This window comes from Puntigrus tetrazona, chromosome 2 (assembly GCF_018831695.1).
Source record: "Puntigrus tetrazona isolate hp1 chromosome 2, ASM1883169v1, whole genome shotgun sequence".
Taxonomy (NCBI): Eukaryota; Metazoa; Chordata; class Actinopteri; order Cypriniformes; family Cyprinidae; genus Puntigrus; species Puntigrus tetrazona.
Window position 1 is genome coordinate 10400494 of NC_056700.1, and position 24965 is coordinate 10425458.

The 24965-nt window shown below is 37.9% G+C and overlaps 3 protein-coding genes across 5 annotated transcripts in view; 1 reads left to right on the forward strand and 2 right to left on the reverse strand.

Annotated features, from left to right (window-relative positions):
* Nucleotides 1-20982, reverse strand: part of fbxl7 (F-box and leucine-rich repeat protein 7) — a 28794-nt gene extending 7812 nt beyond the window's left edge. The window contains exons 1-2 of one of the 2 annotated variants that reach the window (XM_043259536.1): nt 20519-20982; nt 17218-17307 (exon numbers count right to left, since the gene is read on the reverse strand). In XM_043259536.1, the coding sequence (XP_043115471.1) occupies nt 17218-17307; nt 20519-20555 (127 nt within the window). In that variant the 5' untranslated portion in view covers nt 20556-20982. Of the gene's footprint in view, nt 1-17217; nt 17308-17539; nt 17645-20518 lie in introns of those variants that run through there. The other variant, XM_043259542.1, reaches the window with a different exon arrangement.
* Nucleotides 1-24965, reverse strand: part of tox (thymocyte selection-associated high mobility group box) — an 839643-nt gene that overhangs the window by 177163 nt on the left and 637515 nt on the right. The window lies entirely within an intron of this gene.
* Nucleotides 22243-24953, forward strand: c2h7orf25 (chromosome 2 C7orf25 homolog). 2 transcript variants are annotated; one of them, XM_043259588.1, is made up of 2 exons: nt 22243-22336; nt 23194-24953. In XM_043259588.1, the coding sequence occupies exon 2, from the start codon at nt 23211-23213 to the stop codon at nt 24522-24524; it is 1314 nt and encodes a 437-aa protein (XP_043115523.1). In that variant the 5' UTR covers nt 22243-22336; nt 23194-23210; the 3' UTR covers nt 24525-24953. The 2 variants fall into 2 exon arrangements, with proteins under 2 accessions (XP_043115523.1, XP_043115528.1); XM_043259593.1 differs by lacking the exon at nt 22243-22336 and adding an exon at nt 22344-22500.

The window sequence follows — 24965 nt, forward strand, 5'->3', positions numbered from 1 at the left end:
CACATACTCAGTGTCTCAGTGTAATATTACTTATTGTCACAACTCAACAGGAGGCTTAAAGAATTTTTCCTGAGTTAACAGTTTATACACTCAACCACATATATTTCTATATCGAATAAACAGTAAAGCAGCAAAGGCAATCAGGGGGCCAGTGTCTGTTTAACACATTCATAATAATGCATTACTCAAGCACGCAATGGGATTTCAGCAGCTTAAAGCTCTGTGGGCTGAGGGCTGGAGAACGGTCATGCTGATACTGAAGTGTGTCAGGCTGCTAAGAACAGGATTAAAAATCTACTAATCCTCCATTAGTTTTAAATCAATGGTTCATCTGTGAAACCTCGACACCAATTCAATGACCAAAAACATATGGAGTAACTCACTTCTGGTGCTTCAATTTCATTTTACGATCCTTCTTGAATACATATATATATATATATATATATATATATATATATATATATATATATATATATATATATATATATATATATATATATATATATATTTAGCCTTAAAGTGTCTACAAGCTTCTAGAACTCTCCCTTTTAGCCTCCAAGTTTTATTTGCTCCAGTTATTTTATTCTAAATCCCCCTAAACTAAGGAGTAACTTTGCCAAATTTAACCCAAAACCACATATAATGCCACAGGAGCCATAATTACCTCAAGCCACGAATTGTAAAGACTGTTCCATGCCTGTTCTGGTTGCAATCTAATGAAAATGAGGTGAAAACATGAAACTTGAAGCTAAACTAAAACGCCATTAATGTCAATATACAACTTAAACAGTTTTTCCTACAAATCATAGGATGTTGAACCTCGAAAAATGTGAAATGGCTCCGTGCCGTTTGTTTAAATTGTTCAGGGGTTGCCTCGTTCCTCTTTTTAGCAAAGAGGTGAAGTCCATGAATACTTCATAAAAGACTGTGGATTGGTATTCCAGGCAGGTGTAACGAGGGTCTAAGACATAAAACTACTGCAGAGACGAGATGCCAACTGGCCTTTTAATCCATTGACAAATGCCTGCTCTTACAAAAGTACAAAAAAAACAAAAAAAAAAACAAAGCCTCCAATGTTTCAAAGCAAAAGAACTGTTTAAATAGGCCTGTTTTAAATCAGGTTTGCAGCCCAAGTAAGTTTACCTTCCTCGGCGTTAGCAGGGAGCTTGCATTGAGCAGCAACAGCTAAATTCAGTTTACACTGAACACAACAAGCGACTGTTAGAAATCATTTGTACTTTGTGTCAGTACATCATAAATAGAATGAGGTATCAGTTTACTGTCGTGAATTTGTTGCGTCGTGCAACAACGCATCCAGTGTAAACAGCATAACTGATTTTAATGGGTTCTATTATATTATGTTGCATTGCACTAAGCCACTCCTGTCCGGTGTATACACAGTGTTAAGCTTTTATTTATGAAATACTTATACTGATGGTTTTGATATTTAATTTCAATTATTAAATAAATATACCAGTCACAGAGCATTACGATTTATCATCATTTATGTACACTCTTCTCATCCATACAATGAAAGTGAGTTGGGTCTACACTGGACCATACTGACCATCACTAGCCGGGTTTCCATCCAAAGTTGCGAATTTAAAATTGCCAAATTAAATAATATCGCATAACACATTTCCAAACAAGCACAAAGTAAAACAGAACAGCTACAGAATGTCTTCTCTGTGTTTCAATGTGTGGGGAGAACTATCCCTTTTATGGCTAAAAAAAAAAAAAAAAACAGTCTAATTTCAACAGGACTGTATTGAATTTGAGGGCCCACAAACAAAAACAACTGTTATACCCCCCATCTCTATTATGGCCCTAATAACAATCTAAAACATCGGGAACTCAAGTTTCAGCAACAACACAAAACAATTTCCAAAGATTAACCAAGCACAGCATTTTTGTGACCCATTCAGCAAAACTCCACCAAAGCTCTACCACAAAGCATGCGATTTATTTCCCCAAAAGATTGAGAGCAAATGTGCAATATCAGGTTAAGCTGTCTAGTCTTCTCATCGCCTGGCATCAAGATAGGTCTAGGTAAAAACCTTTAAATACACAGAGCAAAAAAATGACGGACGAGAATGTGAGGAATGCCATTTTACCCTGTAGCTCACTTAAGCAAAGCCTGCTGTGAACTCTCAGACTCATCACTCCTCCAGCTGTTCAACATCCCGTCACTCATTGACCTCTGAACAACGTCAAGCGGGAATGTTTTCCTGCACACCTCTATAATCCGAGACGGCGCTGCTCATGTGGCCCGTACAAGCGTTGTTAATTGCACAGCTGTCAGCTCTGGGATTGATTAGTTGTTCCTGTTACAAAAGCTTCCTGCTGTTGAACTTTTAAGATCTTTATTCATACATACTTCATAGTCTGCTTCTGAATAATCAAATCTGATTTCGAGGATATGCTAGGTTCTCATAGAGCTAAACACCAAATGGAAAAACAGCCAGAAACAAGAAGGGTTGGAGGGAATCACGCTTGCAAATTTGACAACAAAAGTCGTGTTTCATCTCAGGAGTGTTCCAGGGGTAATTGCACGCAAATATGCCTAATGCAGATTGGTGCTTATCTTAAGACAGGACCCTTTAACCATAATCTCGGTCGAAATCTTCAACCTTTTGAAGGATGAAAATGAGATGTTTGGAGTTAGGGCCAGCTTCTATGTTTTGAGCAGACTCCAAAGGGTCTGGAGTGGAGGTGAACAGGAGGTCAGACCCACTCGCTCCTGTTGTTTACTCATGCACAGATGACTGCACAGCTCCACGCAGGCCACTATCAGGGGAATCACCTCTAGCCAAAACGAAAACTTCGGCTCCAGCAGTTGCGTTAAACACGCAGAGCAGATTTCAAAACCACAAACGCCACATCAATCAAAGTTGCAAATATGTTCTTATATAATCCATCACTTCTACGTTACAATGAAAAACCCAAAAGCTGTTTATTTTCTACCTCCACTTCTTCCAAAAGCTACCTGATAGCAGGGTATGTGAAGAGCAATAGAAATGTCTCCACTCCGTTCAAAGCATCCTGTGATCCGTCCAGTTTTTCAATTTTATTCTTATTGTTGAGAAAAGCCTAACTCTAAGTACATTTCACAGCAATGCTGTCACTGCTCTCCTGCTTTTTTTATAATTAGTGTCTGGATACAAGATGGAGTGAAATCATGGTTTATTCAATGCAGAGTTACAAAGAGGAGTGTTTCCTATTCTGAATTGAGGATGTCTTTTAATTTACGAAGTTTTCCTTTTGAGTTGCTGCAGTAAACTGGAAGCAGAATTAAATTAAACTAAAAGAAAGATTCGTTATAAAGGCAAACTACATATAGATCTTTCATAGGCCATATATATTTTATAATATATTATATGATACAATAGGTCAATATATATATTTTAATTAACATAATTTACATAAAATAATATAAATTATATACATTTTTAATTTATAGAAATCAGAATGATTTCTGAAGAATCATGTGAAACTGAAGACAGATATTTCACTACAGAAATACATATAATAAAAAACACTGATAAAGCAAAAAACATGACACAAATAAATGCAGCTTTTGTGAGCATAACAGAATTCTTTCAAAAGCATTATAAAATATGTCAGACCTCAAACAGTTTGTGCATGTGTGTTTGTGTATATATTAATTCTTTCCCCCGCCAGCATTAAAAAAAGCTGCCAGCATTTTGGATCATTTAAAAAAAGATTTACCCAGACGATTTTGTTGTATGCATACAAATCCTATGCTTTTAAACAGAACTATTTTTTTATTATTTTACCAACATTTTTAACTATAAGCTAAGAAAGTGGAATTTTTGTAAAAAATCGGATTCAGAATGATGTTTAAAACATAGATGCAATAGATGACTTAATGACTTAAAACCCCTAAAGCTTTGCACTTCCTAGATCATCAGTTCATTCTGTAACATTACATAGTTTTGACAGAAAGCAGGAAAATTTGTCAATGTTAGGGAAAGAGTTAATCATATTAAATAAAATACCCTTTGACCAGGATGGGGAAAAACTTGCCATATCCGATATCGTTCGCTCTCTATATTAAAGGTCATTAATGTGTTATTCACAGAATGGAAGTCTTTTGTGATTTTATTTGTAGAGAAAACACAGACGCAGCTAAAAAAAAAAAAGCATAAAAAAGCTTCTCAAATATTGCAGTTCGCATATTTATTATCTTGCAGTTCAGTTTCATGACCTCAGATCTCCAATCGCGCCATCGTTTTAGTTAAAAGAAACAAAAAGTGATGTCTTCAGATGTGTCTCTTCCAGTCTGACACCAAGCGTAACCTCTGGCAGCGGACAGTAATCCGATCTCACATCCAAACCCAGGGAACTTGTAACATTATGGTGTCGGGGGCCAGAGACCCTCGCTGCTGGACTTTAATTCCGCAAAACTTGCTTTCTTAAGTGTCAGAACTATTAAGCTCAGACGTCATGCCAAGAAATGAAATAATCGCAAATGTATAAGTACTAGGGTACATGACAGCAGAGAGGGATGTTTCCATGTGCGGCGGCAGCATTTGAGTCGTTCAGAGGTTGTTGACAGACCTGGCACTCCTTGCGCTTGGCTCATCTGTCAGTCTAACCACAGTTCCTGACAGACGCTGGTGCTGCATATGTCTCAGCTGTGCCCCTTCCAGCTTCCAGAGGGGCATCTTGTTTTGATTAAAATGCCTTCTGAGCTTCTCATGCGAGATTCTGGGGGCTCTGCAGCGTTTGTGCTTTTAAGAGCAGCTGTGCTCATGCACTACCAGCGAACACATGGACTAATCACTCACATTATCCCTCTTTATTCTGACACTAACTTATATATTAATAAGCAATTTATATGTGTTCTGCATTATCCGGCATGTTCAAAAAAAAAAAAGCAAGGTTCAAAGGATGCATTAAAGGCTATCAGTTTAAGCTGTATTAGGTGCAGAAAAACATGTTCAGTTCCGGCATAAGCATTGTTTATTTTATCGCGTGCATTTATTCATAACAGTAACAGAGGAGTCAAACCACCGCCTCTCTTTGATGCTTTCGCTCTCTAATTATCATATTAAAAAGAAGTGAAGTAACCGTGTCACCATAAATATTGTTCTAGAAATATTCCCCCTTATGAGTCCAGGATTCATCTTATTTAATCAAAAACATCATAAAGGAAATATTCAAACATCTGGTGTTCAAACCAGGGCTTTGCCACAGTAAAGGAGGCGAAGGAAAGGCATTTCATGTTCCTAACCAGTCTGCCCTGTTCTCATTCGCTCCCCTCCCCAGTTTGGAGAGCCTGGCTGGTGATGCATAAAGCAGAGAGGATCTGGAGAAACAGTCTGAAGCCTGATCACCCTCATCCTGGCCTGGGCCCCCTTACACAAATTAACCACATGTACACTCTGCCTGCACACAAATTTCTACATTAGCAGATGACGTTCAGAGAAAATTAAATACAAGGAACTGTGCGCGAGGCAAAGACAATGAAACATTTTTTGCGAGTGGTTTCCACAAGATCGCGAAGATTGAAGTTTCTACATAAATACTTCTTTAAATGGGTCTTTTGGCAGAGGATTAACAGATTAGGAAAAATCTAAGAAACAAGTCATACTGAATTGTGATTGGCTGGCCCACTAAGCAACCAAATCTCGCAGTGGCTGTCAGATGCCAGGCTGGCTGCGAATGATCCCTCTGCCTTGTACATGAAAAGCAGCCAAAGCATTTGGCCTCAAAGCTCATTATTCACAGATTCTTATTAGTGCTACCCTGATCTAATCTCCAAAACCTAAAATAGCTAATCTGCAGACTGGGCCGAGCATTTTGCGGCTAAATGGAAACATACTGTTAATCCAGAAAAAGACTGAAGTACTTCTACAGAGTTCCTGTCATGGACTGGATGAAATATTACAGGTTATCTGTCTTCCACCATACATGTGGATGGAAAGGGATGGGTTTTTTTCCCTTAAATTGCCCTTACCTAAAATAGCTTTAAAGAAGTATGAAAATTGAATGAAGAATACATTCGTTTACTCAACCTTGGATCATTCCAAAGCTGTGTGACTTTCTTCTGTGGAACATAAGAGAAACATATTTTGAGAAATATCTTAATGTCTTATTTTGGCAATGATAAACCAAAACTGTTCTTTAAAATATCTTAAGAAGACATAAAATCATGCATTTTTGGAATAGCATAAGTAAAATAAGTAACAATATAAAGTCTAAAATTTAAGTAGCTTTACTGAATTTGTATAAAAAATGTAAAATGTATAAAAAAATTATCAAATGTGTTAATGCTGATAATTGCGGAAAACAGTACTCTTCATGTGATAATAATAAAAGTTAACTATATTCAATTATATGAATATTAAAAGCATACAGAAGCGTTTTTGCCTGTAATTTTGAGTTTTAATCGACTTATAAATCGACGTGCGTGCACCACTGGCAATCATTTCTAAAAGCCCCTTTTTGCAAAATGTAATATAAATGTCAGGTGTCAGAACATTTATTATAGCATTTTGAAAATGCCTATTTTGAGTAGAAGCAGAAGCATGCTGTTTTGATGCATGTTTACTAAAAAGCAAAAGAGCTGCTGCTCCCTGCACCTTTTTCCAGAATAGGGCTGTACCTTTACAGCTCATTCTTCAGATATACTGCCAAAAAAAACCCTTTATTTGGTTTTGTTTATCAAGACTATCACACTGAATTCATGCATTATAAACCATTTTTGTAAACCTCTGCTATACTGTTTTCTGCACTCACACATCTAAAGCATGTGCACAGAAAGCGACATGTGTTCTCTTTCATGTCTTATTGTGCTTAAACTGCTAAAAACACATGAGTTACAGAAACAGTCAACAGTTAGCAAAATACAGTAAATAAAACAATAAATCCAGAGCTCTCTCATTTCTTTTGAAGCGGAGACTTTTTTTGTTCAAACTTCCGCCATGGCGTTAGAACTGATACACCATTGTCGCTTGCAAAAATGTAATGGTGGCGCCATGGGTAGAAACGTGCATATTAAAGGGCGGTAATATTATAATAAGATTCCCTTTCTACTTCACAGAGGGAGTGAAATCTGACAAGCTTGTTTTTTTTATCAGAAAAATGCTTACCAAAAATGACTGGGTTGTTCCTTTTCATGTTTTCTGGTTTGGTAGATACACCAGGGACCTGATTTTAGCACTTAAACAAGGAAAAGGTCAGATTTTCATGATATATGTCTCCAACATTTTTATTCATAAGTACAGTTCATTCTTATTTTTATTATCCAACTAACCAAAAAGTTAATATGAAAGGATTTCAATATTATTGCACATTCATCTGGAGATTATCCTACTTATAAAGCAGCTCCTGGCCTCCTAAAAGGAAGCAATGACCTCATCAGAGTAGTTGGGGCACAATGGAAATAACTGCCTACTGACTTCCTGTTCTCTCTACTGTTCCCCATTACAGGAAACAACTGTGAGAGACAACGGTCTCTGTACTCCAAGTGCATTCCACAAATACACATGCCAGTGATGCAGAATGACAAATGCTGACGATTCTCCTTTCTGACATTTTTACTGGAAATCACAACTGCACAAACAGACTTTAGATAAGCCATTTTAGAGCACAGTAATCATGTTACCACACCGACATTCCCATAATGGTAGTCCTGAAGTAAAGGATGGCAGATCGGGCATCTACATGAATGCCACACCAAAGCGCCACACCATCAAACTGGTCCAGCGGGGGTCTTGTTTATTCTTTCTCCACATAAGCGAAGCGTCCTTCTCCTCTCAACTCCCTCACATAACTACATGTCACTAATCAGGGGTGCGCTGCGGTCGCTGTAATCATTCTGTCATTTGGCATGAAAGCTCAGGTCTTTTGAAGAGCTGACAAGAGTTTAAAGTAGCTGGCCCAGAATCCTCCAGCACGTTCATAACTGATTTGAGGCTCTTCACGAGCGGTAAGGTCTCCCTGCACTTTACATAATCAATTTGAGAATCTCTCTTTGAATAAAAGATAAACAAACAGAAAACTGATCCTCCCATGAATACGTGTTGAAGATTGGCACGGAAGAGAAGAATTGTTTTTTTGGTTTTTTTTTTGTTCTTTGCACACAAAAATGGCTCTGACTATTTTAACGATGTCCTACAGCCTAATGGGCTTTGAACGTAGTATTTGTGTTGCTGTCTATGGATGGTCAAAAAGCTCAGATTTCATCAAAAATATACTTATTTGTGTTCTGAAGATGAACAAAGGTCTTAGGGGCTTAAAACGGAAAATGGCGAGTAATAACTATAGGATTTTTGGTTGAACTATGCCTTTATTGAAATCAAGTTTTAATGGCCGATATTTTAGAGAGCAGGGTGTCTGATGACTAATATAAAAATGTGCATTCAGGTTTTCTCACATTAGGACACATTAGCTGAACAGTTACAAATTATAGGCTTTAAAATCAATGTTAAAAATGATTTGTTTTGCAGAAAGTACATTATAGTTTCATATTGTTTATATATAGAAAAACTGCCTTTTTTCAGTAGGCCTAATTGAATAAAATTAACAATTATAAATGTCATTTTAGCCTAAATTTTAATATCTGTGCATGCATATTGAGTCTATTGGGCTTTAACATGCAAGAACTACCATGTGCACATCTGCCTTTATTAATGCACAGTATGGGGAAAAATAGCAGTAGAATGACTCAGATATTGACAACCTGCAGCAATACCATTACCAAACCTCTCTCAGACTAAGACTTAAGCTCTGTGGAAAGAAAAACAGTGTGGTTGAGTATGGGAATCTTTAAAATGCCATGCTCTGCCAAGTGTCTACGGACATCAAATGAATTTCCCCTCTTAAAGTTCTACTGTTGAATCTCTGCAGCAGTAAAAAAAAAAAAAAGACAGACAAAGAAAATATACCTACAAGCTAAAACTCAAGGCCTGGGATAAATCAGCCCCTGCAGGTCCCTGTCACCTATCAACTGGTTTCCTCCTCACGGCCACAGAGCTTTGTCACGACACTATATGGGCAACTCTTCACCTAATACATCCAGTGGTTAAAACGAAACAGCAGTCCGAATACATCTGTATTGTTTTGTTAAACAGCCAAACCTTGTGCTGCTAAGGGTTGTAAAACAGACACCTGCGAGACATTCCCTTAAAAAACACTTCCAACACCACTGGTACTCGGGTGAAGCTAACTAGTAGGAAAAGTTGTCAAATGGAGAAATATTTTTTTGCTATATTCCTTTCAGTGTCTGAGATGCTTCAAAATTGATGCTTTTGGAGCTTACAAACACTGCTTTCACTGAAATCAACCTGTCACCGGAGTGGTTTGGAAAAATGAATCATTGAATGAATCATTTAGGAGTCGTGGAATAAATATGGTAAAAGTAAATGAATATTATAAGAAAATGAACAATGTTTTTTTTACCTTGAAAGCTCGTATCTATCTATTAATGCACGTGTAAAATGGCCTTTCAGAGTTTTTACAACTTTTTTTTTTAAATAGTCTAAACACTTTTCCAAGTTCACAACTCACAATGGGTTTTGCAGGATAATGAAGTCACAAAAACTTGGAGAAATATAAGCAGCTAAGCAACTCTCTCAGATCTTGTTTTATCCACGCCATTAATTCAACTCTGGACTCGTAAATCTGACTGGCCTTCTCTTGGAAGAGCAGCGGATGAGTTCAAAAGACTGTTACATCTCTTTCCCACCAAAGCTCAAAGTTTAGATGAGGCGTATTATTCAGCACACACTCATGAAGGCCATCTTCCGGGTGGAACCTCACAAATCCTATCATGTTGCACCGCATACTTCCTTACCAATGACTTCTCTCCAACACCCCTCTGTGTCATGCCAAAGAAAATTTGTCCTGACCAGGCCATCCAGAGCTAAAACTTGGACTTGTACTGGAGTCTCGCAGAAGAAGTGCAAACTGAACTGCTCTACAAAGTTCATATCAGGTGCTTTGTACCTCTTGAGCAAAGACAGGAAATCAAAAGCAAAGCAGGACCTGAACTGACCAAGCAACAGCTGTGAAACTGTTGGCCACAGACTACCTCAGATGTCTGATTTTGATTTTTCATGTCTGTAATAAAAGATCTGCTTGATCTGACAGTCACACCCACCTTTCGTGCTTTAGGAAAAGCATGCCATAATCCATTTTCAGCGATCCCACTTCTTTTGACCAATGAATTTCAGTGTATTTTCCACAACCTTTCCACTCATTCATACTAGATATGTATGTATATTGGTGTAACAGTACACAAACATGAAAGTGTATATATATATATATATATATATATATATATATATATATATATATATATATATATATATATATACATATATAGTTTTTAGTAATACAAAGTTTTACTGAACAAAATTGCTCTTTATTTAAATAAATGTAATTATAATTACATTTTTCTTTAAATCTACTTCATAAAATGTAATAAAAATAAAGGTCTATAATACTAGGAGCACTTTTAAATTACACTACATACTGTATAATTGACAACAGAGCCCAAACCCAAATTAAATTACCATTTATTTTTTTACTATTATAATTAACAATTAATTAACCAAAAAAATCTATCAATCTATCTATCTATCTATAAATATAAACTGCACTGCAGTTTTTAAACTAACTTTTAAATCATAGGCCTAGGCTACAATTTCTTACACAATCATTTACACAGTAAATAATACCATTACTAAAATATAGTATAGAGTATAGTATCATTTTGCAAAAAGCTCTTCTCTAGACTTCACTGAAATGACGAGCTGTGGACTATGCCTGTGGTAAATGAAATTCTTTATGACATTTTGTTTACAAGTCGTTTAATCACATCTTTCAGCGAGTAGAACAGATTATGTGATTACTTGACGCACGAGATGCTAATTCGTGTTTATTTCATGTTAAAACTAGTAGGTCTAGTAAAGAGGAAGGGAGGATCACACTCACTCCCTCTCCATGCTGCCTTTGGAGCTGAGGCATTTACACAGCGAGCTGTCACATCTCATCGAGAGCACCAAAATGCTGTTTTGACTGTCCGAATTTCCTGAAATAATTGAATGATCTGTTTACTACCGAACCAAAAGACCCGTACCCAACATTTTCAGTACGAATACATGCACTGTTACACCCCTTTTCAATAGAAAATGCATTCACAGAATATATATAAAATATATATTTATGTGTGTGTGTGTGTGACACAGAACTTAATATTTTTCTAGATTATATTTTTGTTTGTTTGAGCCAAAAAACACCGGTTCAGAAATAACACGCAATAATCTATTCCCATTTATTTTCCATTTACTTTCCAGGCATTTATAAATAACGGATATGTTAAGGAAACACATCTGCCCGTGTGCTGCTAAGAGAACAACGACACTCCAGTTTTCTACAAAGCAGCTCTTTAGATAATTCATTCTTAGCAGGGTGCAGATTTTGACATAAAGCCCATCTACAGAGCAATAAAGCTGCCTGGCAAGGAATGCAGAGAGAAAACATGTCACTTTATATCTGTTTTATGCCTCATTCAAATCGCTCTGCAACTTGCAGATTATTTGAGAAATAAAGTGCAACGCATTTTGCTTTAATAATGTGCAAAAGAATGTTAATTTATTCTGTAATAACACTGGATTTGCAAACGGATTTGTTAGATATCAGTTCACTTAAATATTTTCAAAGAAATATATCTATAAAGTCAATGAAAAAAAGAGTCCTGCAGAGACCTTTTAATGTCTTCTTCAGGTTTAAAAACTCTTTCCATACACTCCAGGTATGGAAAATAAACCACAAATCTACCTTTTTCAAATTTAAATGTGCACTTGATCCAACTAAACCAGGCAAGTCTTACAGAAACATCTAATGTAAACATGAAAAAACAAACTCCTCATTTATGATAGCGCTGCGTGCATCAACAGACTTTCATTAAAAAAAATCTAAAGATATTATCTGCAGTATCAGACAGTGTGTACAGCGAGTATAGCCAGCAGCAACATAAGCAACCACATTAAAGAGATGGATAGATATATATATATATATGAGTATGATGGTGTGTGTGTGACCCCGAGACACCTCTTCAACATGGAAACGTATCTCTCACCATGAACTTCAACTCAACCCTGACTCCTCTCTCTCCAGCACGCTTCAGACGCTGAGATCAGATTTCTGCATGAAAAGAAGACTTAGAGGAACCACACTTTGTACAGCAACATAAACCCCTCTATATCAGATCACTTTAGAAAGGCACTTTATGGTGCAAGAGAGCCTAAATAGTTGTTATCACGGGCGTAGTTGAACACCACATGTTCCATTACAGCGACCTTGCCTTTCATTTAACAGGTAGTCTATTACTTAGGCCCTGTTTACACCTTAAGGTGCATTTTAATCGGATTACAACAGGTGTAAATAGGGGCCGGGTTTGAACGTGTCCATTTTCGAGCACTTCCAGACAAGCCAAAAACTATTCGACCAAATCGTTTGGTCATGTGGTTAAAAGCATTCAAACAGCCTTTGAATACAGCTGCCTTCTCCTCTTATTATGGGACACGCTGTTGAAGCCCGATAGCCGGGGCGAGCTTCAAACTTTGCCGGTTGAATTCATGAATTTGGATTTAAAACAAAAAGAAGGAAAATGCGCAATGTACTCTTTCCAGTCCTGATTCTAATACAAACGAACAATGTTCAGCAAATTTCTGTGGTTATGAGAGAAGAAACGAAAGCTGCTGCTCTCTGTATCATTTTCCGTTGTGTTATGTAAAGTGCGCTGGCTTATTTTGCATTATCAGGTGAAAGGACAGAAAAGGCTCAAATACCATTAAATTAAATTAAATTAAAATATAAAAAAATATATAAATTGTATGTATATCTAACCAATTTGCTATATGATTTACTAAATTTGATTGTGGCACAAGGATCCTGCTTTGTGTGGCCCTTGAGCTTTCCAAATTCAAGACACTTGTGATGGACCTGATACGCAACTCAATTGAACATTATTCAACCACAGCACAAAGTGTTCCTTCATTTGTTTACATAGACTGAGTGATGTACCAATATAAAGCTAATAAAATGTCTACCACTGTCCGTTTTCCAACACTGTATAGAACAATATTCTAATCTAATAAAGACTACTCCTCCTTTGGGGAGTCAGTCTGCACTCCCTTCAAACCCAAAGTCAAGGAGAGTGAATTCCACTGGCCTGACGTACGTTTTTACTTTCACAGTCTTTCATACAGGAATTCAAAACTATTTCAAGCTTAGTAAGAGCCTAAGTGTAATGTCTAGGGAGAAAAGTATCGAAGGGATGGAAATCATAGACCTGGATGACTGTTTCAAACACCAATTTCAGGGTTCGAACCGAAGAATGAAAGATATTTGATGTGATGTATAACATCTGTCATTGCTAATAAGTTAACAAACTGTAAAAAAAATAATATTAAGGGAACTCTACGGTGAAAAATTCAGATGTAACAGAACTATGTTCCCATCAGCTCATTTAATTAAAAACAGCTGAGCGTGCCCTGCTTTGGAATAACCTTGACGTATAATTTAAAACAAACTTCTGATAAATCAGCACAGTCTTTGCCAAAATCACGAGTATCATCCAAACGTACTAAGAACCGTGCAGCCTCACGAAAACCTCCTTGGGTCATCTTTAAGAGTTGTAGTTTACAGCTCAGGGATTAAAACAGAGAACATATGTTTCTTAAAGATGTAGCTAGCAAGGGGCTAATGATTACTTCCAGCAGGACTAGCAAAGACTGCTAGGCTAATTACATCTGATAAAATCAACCCAGCTTTTGTCCATGCTCTCGCCCGGCCTGGCTAAAAACTTTAAAATAAGAGAGCACACCTTCAACAAAAGATGTTATCAGTCCACAAATAACTGTACATTTTGTTGCAGTTTTGGTCATTTTGCATGAACAACTTCTTTTATTATTTGCAAATGAAGCATTGTTTCAGTACTACATCAGACAGTTGATTCAATGTTTAAAAGTTGAAAAACTATAAAATCAGTAATGTTGTAAAATTGAATATATAACTGTGTTTTAGAATAAGCGTTTTAACATACTTATTTTAAATCTAATTTAATCTAATTTTAGCTGACATTACTCCAGTGTCATTTTAGCACTTCTTATTATTTTCAGTGATGAAAACAGCTGTGCTGCCCAATATTTTTGTGAAAACCATGATACTTCTGTGATAATCCCTAGCCAAGATAATTTAAAAAGTCAGGTAGGTCTTACAAGTTTGAACGGGCAACATACCTATCAATAGCATGAGCCAATAATAATAATCATAATAATATCGCTGTTGTTATCATTACTATTATTATACAACCTAATTATAATACCACCTAATAGCATTAGGCAACACATGATGGTGTTCAAAAGTGACCTGGGTCAGATGGGTTTTGGGTCAAGTGCTACATTCCATTTAAAGTAACAGATCTTTGAAAGTGTAAAATTGAACTGCTCTCTGTAACACATTTAATCACACTTGGAATGTTCGGGGGATCAAAGCGGGGGGCATCAACAACAGCTCAAGACTGCTGTAAGGGCTGCTGATGCCAAATATCCCATATAAATAGCTCCAGAAGACTGCTGGACTTTTCTTAAATGAAACTACAAAGCGCTGACAATTTTGAGCTGACATATGCTTTTACTCCACAATACAAACACACCACAGGACAAGCAACAGAGCTCAAGCTGTTGGGGGGTTATCAGCGAGGAAGTGCTGGTAGGAAAGGGCCCTCTCTCAGAACAATACTATCTGACAGCTCTGAAACTGCTCTGCCCATTTCTCCTCGGTCAAACGGCCCCATGGCTACTAACAGTGGCAAGTTCAGTCGGCTTGATACAAGGCTAGATGACTCACTATGGAGCAAATGAGTGGCTGCACTTTTCCATCCCAGAAGTGGCAAACAATGAGGAGCCACACATACACATTAAAATGAAATAACTCAAGACGCAAAAATGCCTCGCTAGCACTCAGTGCTTAATCTAAAAAAAGGACTCCCAAGTTTGTCCACAATACATTTCATAAACTACCCCTGTAAAATGCAAACATGTGGTGACTAAATGACCACCCACAATTCATGTGGGTTTAGTTTCAAGCTCTGAATAAATCGAGAGTTTGCTAATTTGGTCCTTTTGGTCATTTTATGCCAAATATTCCTTTAAGATGGAAATATGTCACGTGCAATATTAAACTTAAAGTTGAAGTGTGTCATTTTTCCAATGCTAAAATATTTTCTCCTCTCCAAGTTTAATATTACCCTGTTTGTTTGAGCAGGTCAGCGTGTAAATATCTGGCTCAGCTAGCGGTGTAAGTAACATTAACTAAGCGTACAAACATAAAACAGCACTTTTAAAGGAATAAAAAAATCGGTCATTTCCTCACCTTCATGTCATTCAAAACCTGTATGACTTTTCACTTCTGCAGTACGCAAAAGAAGATATCTTGAAATATATCTCAGTGTTTTTTGTCCGTATGAACGTCCATATGAGTGTTACAATGTTGCTTTGGACCCCATTACATAGATAAACCAGTCAAAACATTCTTTTGTCTACTAAAGAAGTGAGATATAAGAATGACAGAATATAACAGAATGATGTTGGTGTTAGTTTTATGCTGACAGAATGATGTTGTCAGAATGATGACAGGATTTTTGGGTGAACTATCCCTTTAACACCTCCACTGGTCACAAAACCAAATTGTAAGCAAAGACAGAGAGACAATGCCTCGGTCTATACAGAGCAGTGGCTTCCCAGCTGCAGTGTTTAAGGCGGAGCTGGTGTAAATCAAAGCCGCAGAGGCAGTCATTGGAAGAACCACTCTGACATTACTGTGGACAGGCTGAGGAGAGACGAGATCAGCTCTCGCCGAGGGCTGGATATACTGCAGGCCACAACCACACACACACACCACAGGTTGGCTCTGAGGATGCCCTCACTGGAGAACAACCTTTCACACTGCACACGCTATCCACCCCCTTCTAGTCCACTTCGTGCTCCCACCCATGTCCACTGAGACCACTGAGAAATGCAGATTACTGCCTGCTCTATTATTTTATTAACCTCCAGATTTACAATGAAATTGCTTGTTGAGCAGGTTTTTTCAGATGTGGGTGCATTGTTTTTAGTATTAAAATAGCAAGTTTTTAGCAGGAAATGGCTTTTTTGGCACTTTCTATTGTTTATTAAGTGGATTTGGAGAAGGCACCGGGGAAAGGACATTCTTATTAAGTATCTTATGAAGTATCTGATTGGACAATAAACTGTGCAGTGCAGGATGAATCATGGATAATTCTGGTACATATACCTTGGTGTGAGAGACTGCAAACTTTGATTGTTTATCTGGTTAATTTCGTCAAATTTAAAATACTATAATAGAACATTTCACAATGTTCATAAAAACATTTATTTGTAAAAAAAAATATATTGTGAAATGTTCTATTATAATTTATTTTATGATGTAATTTATTCCTGTGATGCAAAGCTGAATTTTCAGCATAATTACTCCAGTCTTTTATTATTATAACTGCTGTGCAGTTGTGCTGCCTAATGTTCTTTTGTTGAAACATTTCTTTCAGGAATTTTGATAAAGAGGAAGTTCAACAGCATAAATCTTTTGTAAAATAAAAGCCTTGATCAATTTCTCTGACTTTTTCATGTTAATAACCCCAAACCTTTTAACAGTAGTGTGTGTAACCATGACCCCAAAGCTAACAGACAAAACCACAAATTTTGACATTATGGTTTGGAATCATCATTTGTTTATTCTTAGCATGATTTATTAGAGCAGAATCATACCAACAACTGTGTTCTAATAAATCCCGCTCAGAATAATAAACAAAGAAAGCCCTGCAAGAAAAAGGGCCTCGAAAGCCAGCCTCGGTATTTAGTCTTTTTATTTTCATCCACATTCACACAATTCACTCAAACACACCCAGTCAGATTCTTCCCCCTGAGGCAAACTCTAAACACCACTATGGATTTGGATCAGATTTGGAGACTAGATTACGAAAAAGAGAAAAGGGATAAAAAAAAAAAAAAAAAACTCCACAGTGTTTGTGATGGCCAGTTTATTTTAAGTTTTATAGCCTCACAAAAAAAGTTCCACCAAAATAATCAACAAATCAAAAGGAGCAAAACAAGAAAAAACAAAAGGCTAGCTAGTGATGGTTAATGAAGACCATATGCCTACCTTCACTGGTAGCTGCATTCTTTGGAGCTTTGGTTGATGTCTGATCTGTACTTGAACTCAGGTCGGAGGAAATACTGGAACTGCCTTTCCCTAAAATCACAAAGAACACCCCGGGACACATCAGGACACCCTGAGAATCAACATTAGCCTCAAATAGCAGTTAGCCTCAAAAAGAGATATTGTATGCAAATAGCTTATATTTAGATTGCTTCTGTACATATATAACGCTCACAGTACAGAAAACGTAGCTTTAAACATCAAGGCTTTATTTTATTTGTCAAGCATGCACAGTGTAATAAAAAATGAATGCAACAGGGCTCACCAAATCTTACGATAAATGCCAGGCATTCTTTTTCTGTCCATCACAAACTTAGAATAACAAACCAGATGCCTCCCACAGATACTCCCCAATGGCAGGGACAAGGGGGAAAAAAAACGAAAAGCTGAAGCTTTTTTACAAATCACATTACAGAAAAAACTGTGCCCAAAAAAAACACGAGCCCAGCTAAATTTGAATTAAGAGTGTCAGATGAGATGCTGTTCAGCTGAGTTCATCACATAAAAAACATTCGGCATTATATAAAGATGATCAAAGTTACTACAAAACTAGAAGCCAAAATACGTTTTTTTGGTGATGATTTCATTTTTTTGGAATGCAACATGAGAAGCCTTTTGTTTTATAATTTCTGAAAAAGTCGATTCCAAATGAGGAAAGACACAGTAGTAAACCTAAGCATCATGTTTCTTTGTATTTGCAGTTTGATTAGTCATGTTGATCCTACATTTATTTTGAATCGATAATCAGCGATAATCAGCAGAACAAATGAATTTCTGTTTTCTGTTGGGGTTTTTTCTCTGTTAATGGTAAACCTAACACAACATGCCCTAGTGTGAAAGTTTCCTAAACACTGCAAAAAAAGTTTGTTTCAATGGCACTTGAGAGCATCAGGTCACATATGAGGCATGTTTACAAGCTCAATGAGAGAGAAAACACAACCGGAGTTCACATAAGCTTTTATTTTACCATAAATGGCCTGACTGATGGAGCTTCCACATGCTGAGCAAAAAATGTGTTTTGCTCTGTAAACAAACCTGTTTTTCACTAAATAGTCTCCTAGTGATATCACTAAAGACATTTCAGGCTAGTGTTTTTTTTTTTTTTTCAATGATCAGTGAAATCAGTGAACCAAAGCGGAATCTGCTCAGACACTAACCTTGAATGTAACGTCTGGTTACATCACATGCATTGTTTATTGTTCATTGTCTCTGAAGAATGTGCTTCATTGCTAATGAGATTAATTGACTGAGCAAACATGGCACTGATGGAATTGTACAAAGCTACTGCCATAGATGCTCGGCCATATGATTCACATGAAATTTAAAAAAATAGACAAGTGCTTTTTTATGATTATGGAAAGAACACTGAATGCAGGCTTACTTTATGAGGAGCAAGATATATATAATAAAAACAGTTTTTACTTTAAACTGACACCTTTTTATATGCAATGTTACAGTTATAAAAGCTTTAAACCAACCAAATTAGTTTTATCTTCAGTATGTCACTTAAAGCTTAAAAAATAAAGGTCCTTTTAGCATCCTTAAGACAATCGTTGTATAAAACAAAGAGGTATTATTAGGTGTAGGTGTGATTTATTTTTGTAATTATTCACTACACGTTTCCTTTGGATAACTTATTCGGGTTAGAAAAAAAACGGTTGCACTGGAATAGATCCAGGACATCCTGATTTTATTTCGAGGAAGAAAATATGGTCTTTGACTGTGACTCCCTCTGTTAAAGGTTCATATTAAACATGAACAAACATTTGTTTAAAAGCATCCATGATGCACTAAATGCTCGTATTTTAGTGTTTGCAAAACCAATGCTGAAAAGAAAAACTAGTACTCTTATAAAAAAAACGTCTCCCAAGTGAGACTAGAATAACAACAGTTAGTGCATTGAACACTTAAACACCACTTAATGTGGAAGGGTGTACATTTACTATTTGTTGGCTTATAAATTGCAGTTTTGATGTATGCATTTGAATGAAATGCATTCTTGCTACGTTTAATTAAATCTAGGGAGGTCCTAAGTAGAAGTAACTAAACTAATCAGTAGACAACGTCAACATCGTAAAAGATGTCAACGGTGAAAGATAACAGCAATCACTGCAAAAGATTGTGATGTTTGAAATATGTCAATTGGAGAGCTGCGTGTAAGAAGTTCTTGGTTTTCTCACTGAATGCCAGTCTTGAGGGCCAAACCTTGACCTTCCTGAGAAATCTGGTGTGCTTTAAAAGACCACAAGTCCCTCACGCAGCCAAGAACTCACTCTGTGAGAGCAAAATCTCTGGTATGAATGCTCGTGGTTATTAGGATATGATAAGTCGCAACCTTCAACATCCGTGTTTTAATAGACAGCCTCTGTTTTGACCTCTAATCGTAGTCATATACCTATGTTAGGGGGAGACGGGGGGATCTGCAGAAATTTGCCCAAAAGCTAAAATGATGTTATGTGTTAGGCCATGATTCACAGCTTATTAAAGTACACGCACCCTCTGTTGACGGTTGCTTTAGTAAAACCATTGCATTGTGCACTATGATGACGGCACAGACTTGTTTCTTATTAGCTCCAAACCCAAAGCTCTTTAATTCTCATAAATCTGCTTTAAGAACCATGCTTCCTTTTTAAAGCAGCAACAAAAACTTATTTTAGCCTGTGACAAAAAGGTAAACAGAGACAGATACCAGTTCTTTTTTTATGTGCATTAAGGAGTTGGACAACAAAGATAGGTTCACAGATCTATTATTAAGCATAAATACTAAAATTAGGAACAATGAATAATGTCACACTTGCATTCGTTGTAAGCAGGCTAATGTTGACCTTCTGCTTGTATATTCATATGCAGAAACTATTAACTATTTAAGCACCAGGGCTGCATTATAGCAAAACGCAGTTCAAAGAAATATGGGACAAGTATAATTATTCTGACATAATATATATTTCTATTGCACACATTCGTGTGATATGCGTATTTATAATGGCCCGATGCCAGAAACGTCAGAAAGCCTTTTAACCGCACGTTTAAAGGCTCCCTTAAAATGTTATCAAAACCTATAACAGAAAACGACAAGGATGCTCTGCAATACAGTTGATAGAAGAGACTTGTGCAAGTTTAGTGTTGCCCGCAAAGAATAAGAGGGAATAGTGACGTTGACACAACTATGGCTGCTGTACACCGAGATTTAACAGTGGAAAAGCAGCATTGTGGCTGGCTGTGAGAGTTTGATTCTGGCACTCACCTTCACTCCCGCTCTGTTTCCCATTGTTCGCACCCATCCTGTGGAATGCATAATCTACCGTCCGCGCTCCGGAAAAGTATCCATATGCGTAAAACACATACGACCGAAGAAAAGATGGGCTGAAAATCCGCCAAAGACCGCTTTCGGATGCGGTTCGGTCCCGTAATGCAACCAGCAAAGTGGAAATAACGGCAAAAGTCTGAGCAACTATTATGCAATCGGTTAAAACTCAACGCAGTTCCGCGGGCGACAGCTTTAAAACGGTATCGCTTCGGATGCGGTGCTGGCCGTGCTTTTTCTTTACGTTAAAAGCTCTTCGTCTCCAGACAGCGCGCAGTCATCCAAAGGAGAGACTGGAAACCAGATACTTGTTGCGTCAGGAGCACGCACACGCTCGTGCAGAATCTGTTACCATGAGTACTACACGAGCGTCTGCCGCGAGCGCCAGGCACTTTGACCTAATATCCTCCCTCTTTCCTGCACACGAACGCAATGCTTTTAAAGCCTAATGTTATGGCAAGCCGTTTAAACATGAATTGCAGGATGAAAACTGTTTTTTTTTTAAATTTCATTAAAACCTATTTTTAACCTCTTGTACTTAGCAACTACTATTTTTGCCCTGTTCGACTCTAGCGGTTCAGCGTGTAGCCTGGGTATGGAGAGTTGATTTATATTCATACACACGATGGACCTCGTGCAATCTGTTCTGTAAGTGATTTAATAAAAGCAATTTTATCAGGTTACATTATAAATGTTTTAATTACATATAGTGCACCGTGTGTTTTACATGCATTCCATTAGTTATCTCAACATAGCGCACAAAATACTCAATTTTCACTACAAATGGCGAATTTTTTACTAATGACTAAAAGCCTGTTACTCAGACATTTTAGTTTTAGTAGGCCTACTTATTTCTTAGCTAAATAAAAAAATATATATATATATATATATATATATATATATATATATATATATATATATATATATATATATATATATATATATATATATATTACATTATTACATTATTATAATATGAAAACATTAACTGGAAATGAAGTGCTGGTTTCATCTGGCCTGGTTTCTCCCAAGGTTTTTTCTCCATTCTGTCACAGAAGGAGTTCGTTTCCTTGCTTGCTTGGTTGGGGTCACTCAATTTCTAGCCATTGATTTGATTGCAAAGATCCTTTTGAGCTGACCGTTCAATAATGAAATGCCTTTAGCTGAAAATTGAGTGTTTAATCTTGTTATTATACATTACTGATACTCTAGCCTATTCTCCAGTTTGATACTGTTCAGTGCTTTGATACAATGCGTTAATTGTTAACAATTGTTAATTGTTAAAAGCGCTATATAAATAAAGATGATTGAATGATTGATTGATTGACTTGTTCTCAGATTAGAAGCTAAAAGAACTGCTTATTAGTATAATGATGATGATAATAGTATAATAGAAAAAGAATACATGTTAAAACGGTTTGTCTTAGTGGGTATTTTTGCTCAATATCATGTCCAATGAATGCACTACATGGATGAATAATAGGCTGATATTATACAATTTAGGTGTAAAATACATCTTTAGATTTAGATATAAATAGCACCTTCAAAAAATATAAAGTTCCACAACATCAACAGTCTGCGTGGAACTGAACAATCATTAGTTTACTGACGTTACTGCAATCCACCGATTGACGCAATCCATAACCTCCAAGCTAGGTGGCGACACAAACTCTTCATGCCAGCGCTACTTTCTTCTACTTCGGGGATGAAAAGAGTCAGCCCACAACAGGAGAGGCAGAACTTGAACCTGTATGTGCTGTAAGTATTTCAGTTTCCGGATAACTTCGCTTTTCTTCACTTTAACGGTCAGCTGTTATCCTCCTCTTATTTCGAGCAAACAGGAAGAGATGCCTCTGGTAACGTTATGTAGAAAACCATGGCATTAACCAAGCAAGCTGACAAGCCCACGTATTTATGAACCGGTGCGTAAAAACAACGTGATAATCTGGGCACAAATTGAAATTTTCGTAAGAATGTGTATAAGGCTTTATGTATTATGCCGTAGTGTTGCGCAAAACCACGCCTTGGCTAATATTTCGTATTTATAGACCTTCTCATTCGAGCACTATGGTTTATGTTTATTCTACTACTACCTAAACGTACCTACATTTTGCTTTTGCTGCCATTAACGTTTTATTTTAAAAGGCGAAATCTTGGGAATCCCGATTTAAATTATACAATGCTCAGAAAATTCTAGAATGCAAACGCTTATGGTAATTTAAAGGAACAGTTCGCCCAAAAATGGAAATTTGCTGCATGTGTAGCAAGATTTTGTTTCATCAAATGCACAGAGTGGAAGAAATTCAGCATTACATCATTCTGCAGTGAATGGGTCCAAACAGCTGATAAAAACATCACAATGATCCACCTGACTCTAGTCCATTAGTTAAAGTCTTGTGAAATGAAAAGCTGAATGCTTGTAGGGAACAAATCTATGATATCATATTAACGTCTATATCTTAGATAGCCAGAGGGTCAGTACATTTTCAGCAAATTTTCATTTCTGGTTAAACCATTCCTTCAGTTTTCTACGTAAAACAGATTTTTACCCATTATTCATGAACATGTCTCAGTTCTGCGGTCATTATTTTAGTTTTTTCTTTCTCATTTTGTAGAAATATGTTCAAGAGCAATGGCTACTTACAACACGCTGCAGGACCGAATCAGAGTAGCCAAGGAGCTGCTTGAGCGAGTGGACAAGATCTGCAGTCGCCAGGGCCGTGAGGTTGAGGGTCGTGCTAAACTGTGCAGCAAGCTCCGGGCCGAGCTCAAGTTCCTGCAGAAGGTGGAGGCGGGCAAAGTTGTGATCAAGGAGTCCCACCTGCAGAGTACCAATCTCACTCACCTGAGGGCCATCGTCGAATCGGCCGAGAATTTAGAGAAAGTGGTGAGCGTCCTGCATGTGTTCGCCTACGAGGGCCCAGACGGCCAGAAACAAACGTTGGTGGTCGACGTGGTAGCGAACGGGGGACACACTTGGGTGAAAGCCATCGGGCGCAAAGCAGAGGCGCTGCACAACATCTGGCAAGGCCGGGGCCAGTACGGGGATAAAAGCGTGATACGACAAGCGGAAGACTTCCTTGAGGCCAGTCGGCAGCAGCCTGTGCAGTACAGCAACCCTCACATCATATTCGCCTTCTACAATGGGGTCTCGAGCCCTATGGCTGACAAGCTCAAAGAGATGGGCATCTCCGTGAGAGGTGACATTGTAGCTGTTAATACCGTGATCGAAGGGGAGGAAGAGGAAGAAGATGGTGAAGACAAGCATGGCTGTGTGGAAGAGGACCAGGAGGGAGAGAATGAAGCGTTGGCTGAGGAGGAGGAAGAGGATGATGATTATGATGAAGACGACGCTGACGATACAGACCTCACGCACACCCGCGTTGATCGAGACACCGTCGTGGCCAGCCTCGCCTTCCCCACTGAAGTGAAGGTGGATGTCTGCAACAGGGTGAACCTTGACATCACCACTTTGATCACGTATGTGTCCTCCCTCAGCCACGGCAACTGTCACTTCACTTTTAAGGAAGTGGTGCTGACGGAGCAGGCTGCGCAGGAGCGCCAAGACAAGGTCCTGCCCCGGCTGGACGAGTTCATGAAGGGTAAAGAGCTGTTTGCTTGCCACTCTGCGGTGGAGGACTTCCGTGTGATCCTGGATACGTTAGGAGGCCCGGGAGAAAAATCCCGAGCGGAGGAGCTGCTAGCCAGGCTCAAAGTGGTTCCGGATCAGCCGTCTGAGCGCACGCAACGCTTGGTCACGAGCTCAAAGGTGAACCGTAGATCGCTGATGATCTTTGGGACGGGGGACACCCTGAGGGCCATCACCATGACTGCGAATAGCGGATTCGTCCGTGCTGCTGCTAACCAGAGCGTGCGTTACAGCGTTTTCATCCACCAACCCCGCGCTCTCACTGAGGGGAAAGAATGGAGAGCCACTCCGATATGACTGATAGGTGTCAGGAGACATCGACAGAGATGTACTGTATGAGGATGCTTAGAGCTATATATGATGCTTAAAACCAGACACTTGTAAGAGGCACTATTGTATCGTCGCAAATAAATTGCACGGCTGGTTGGATACAGACACTCAGCAAACTTTATGTAAACTCAGTGAGCTCAGTGCCTCAGATGCAGCATTTCAATGCAAAGCCAGCAGAGATGTCAAATTAACCAAATCAAAAATACGGTTTCAAAAAAGTGTTTAAACAGAGGCATATACTTTTGATGTCAAATCTCTCTACTACATGCCTCAGGGTTATTTTAGTTTTCAATTTCCGTTTCTTTTCACAAACCTGATTTTTCTTAGTTAATCGTGTTACGTGCATTTTCACCAGAGTACCAAATAAACACTCTTCAAATGGCTTTACCTCATGAAGAATATCTCCTT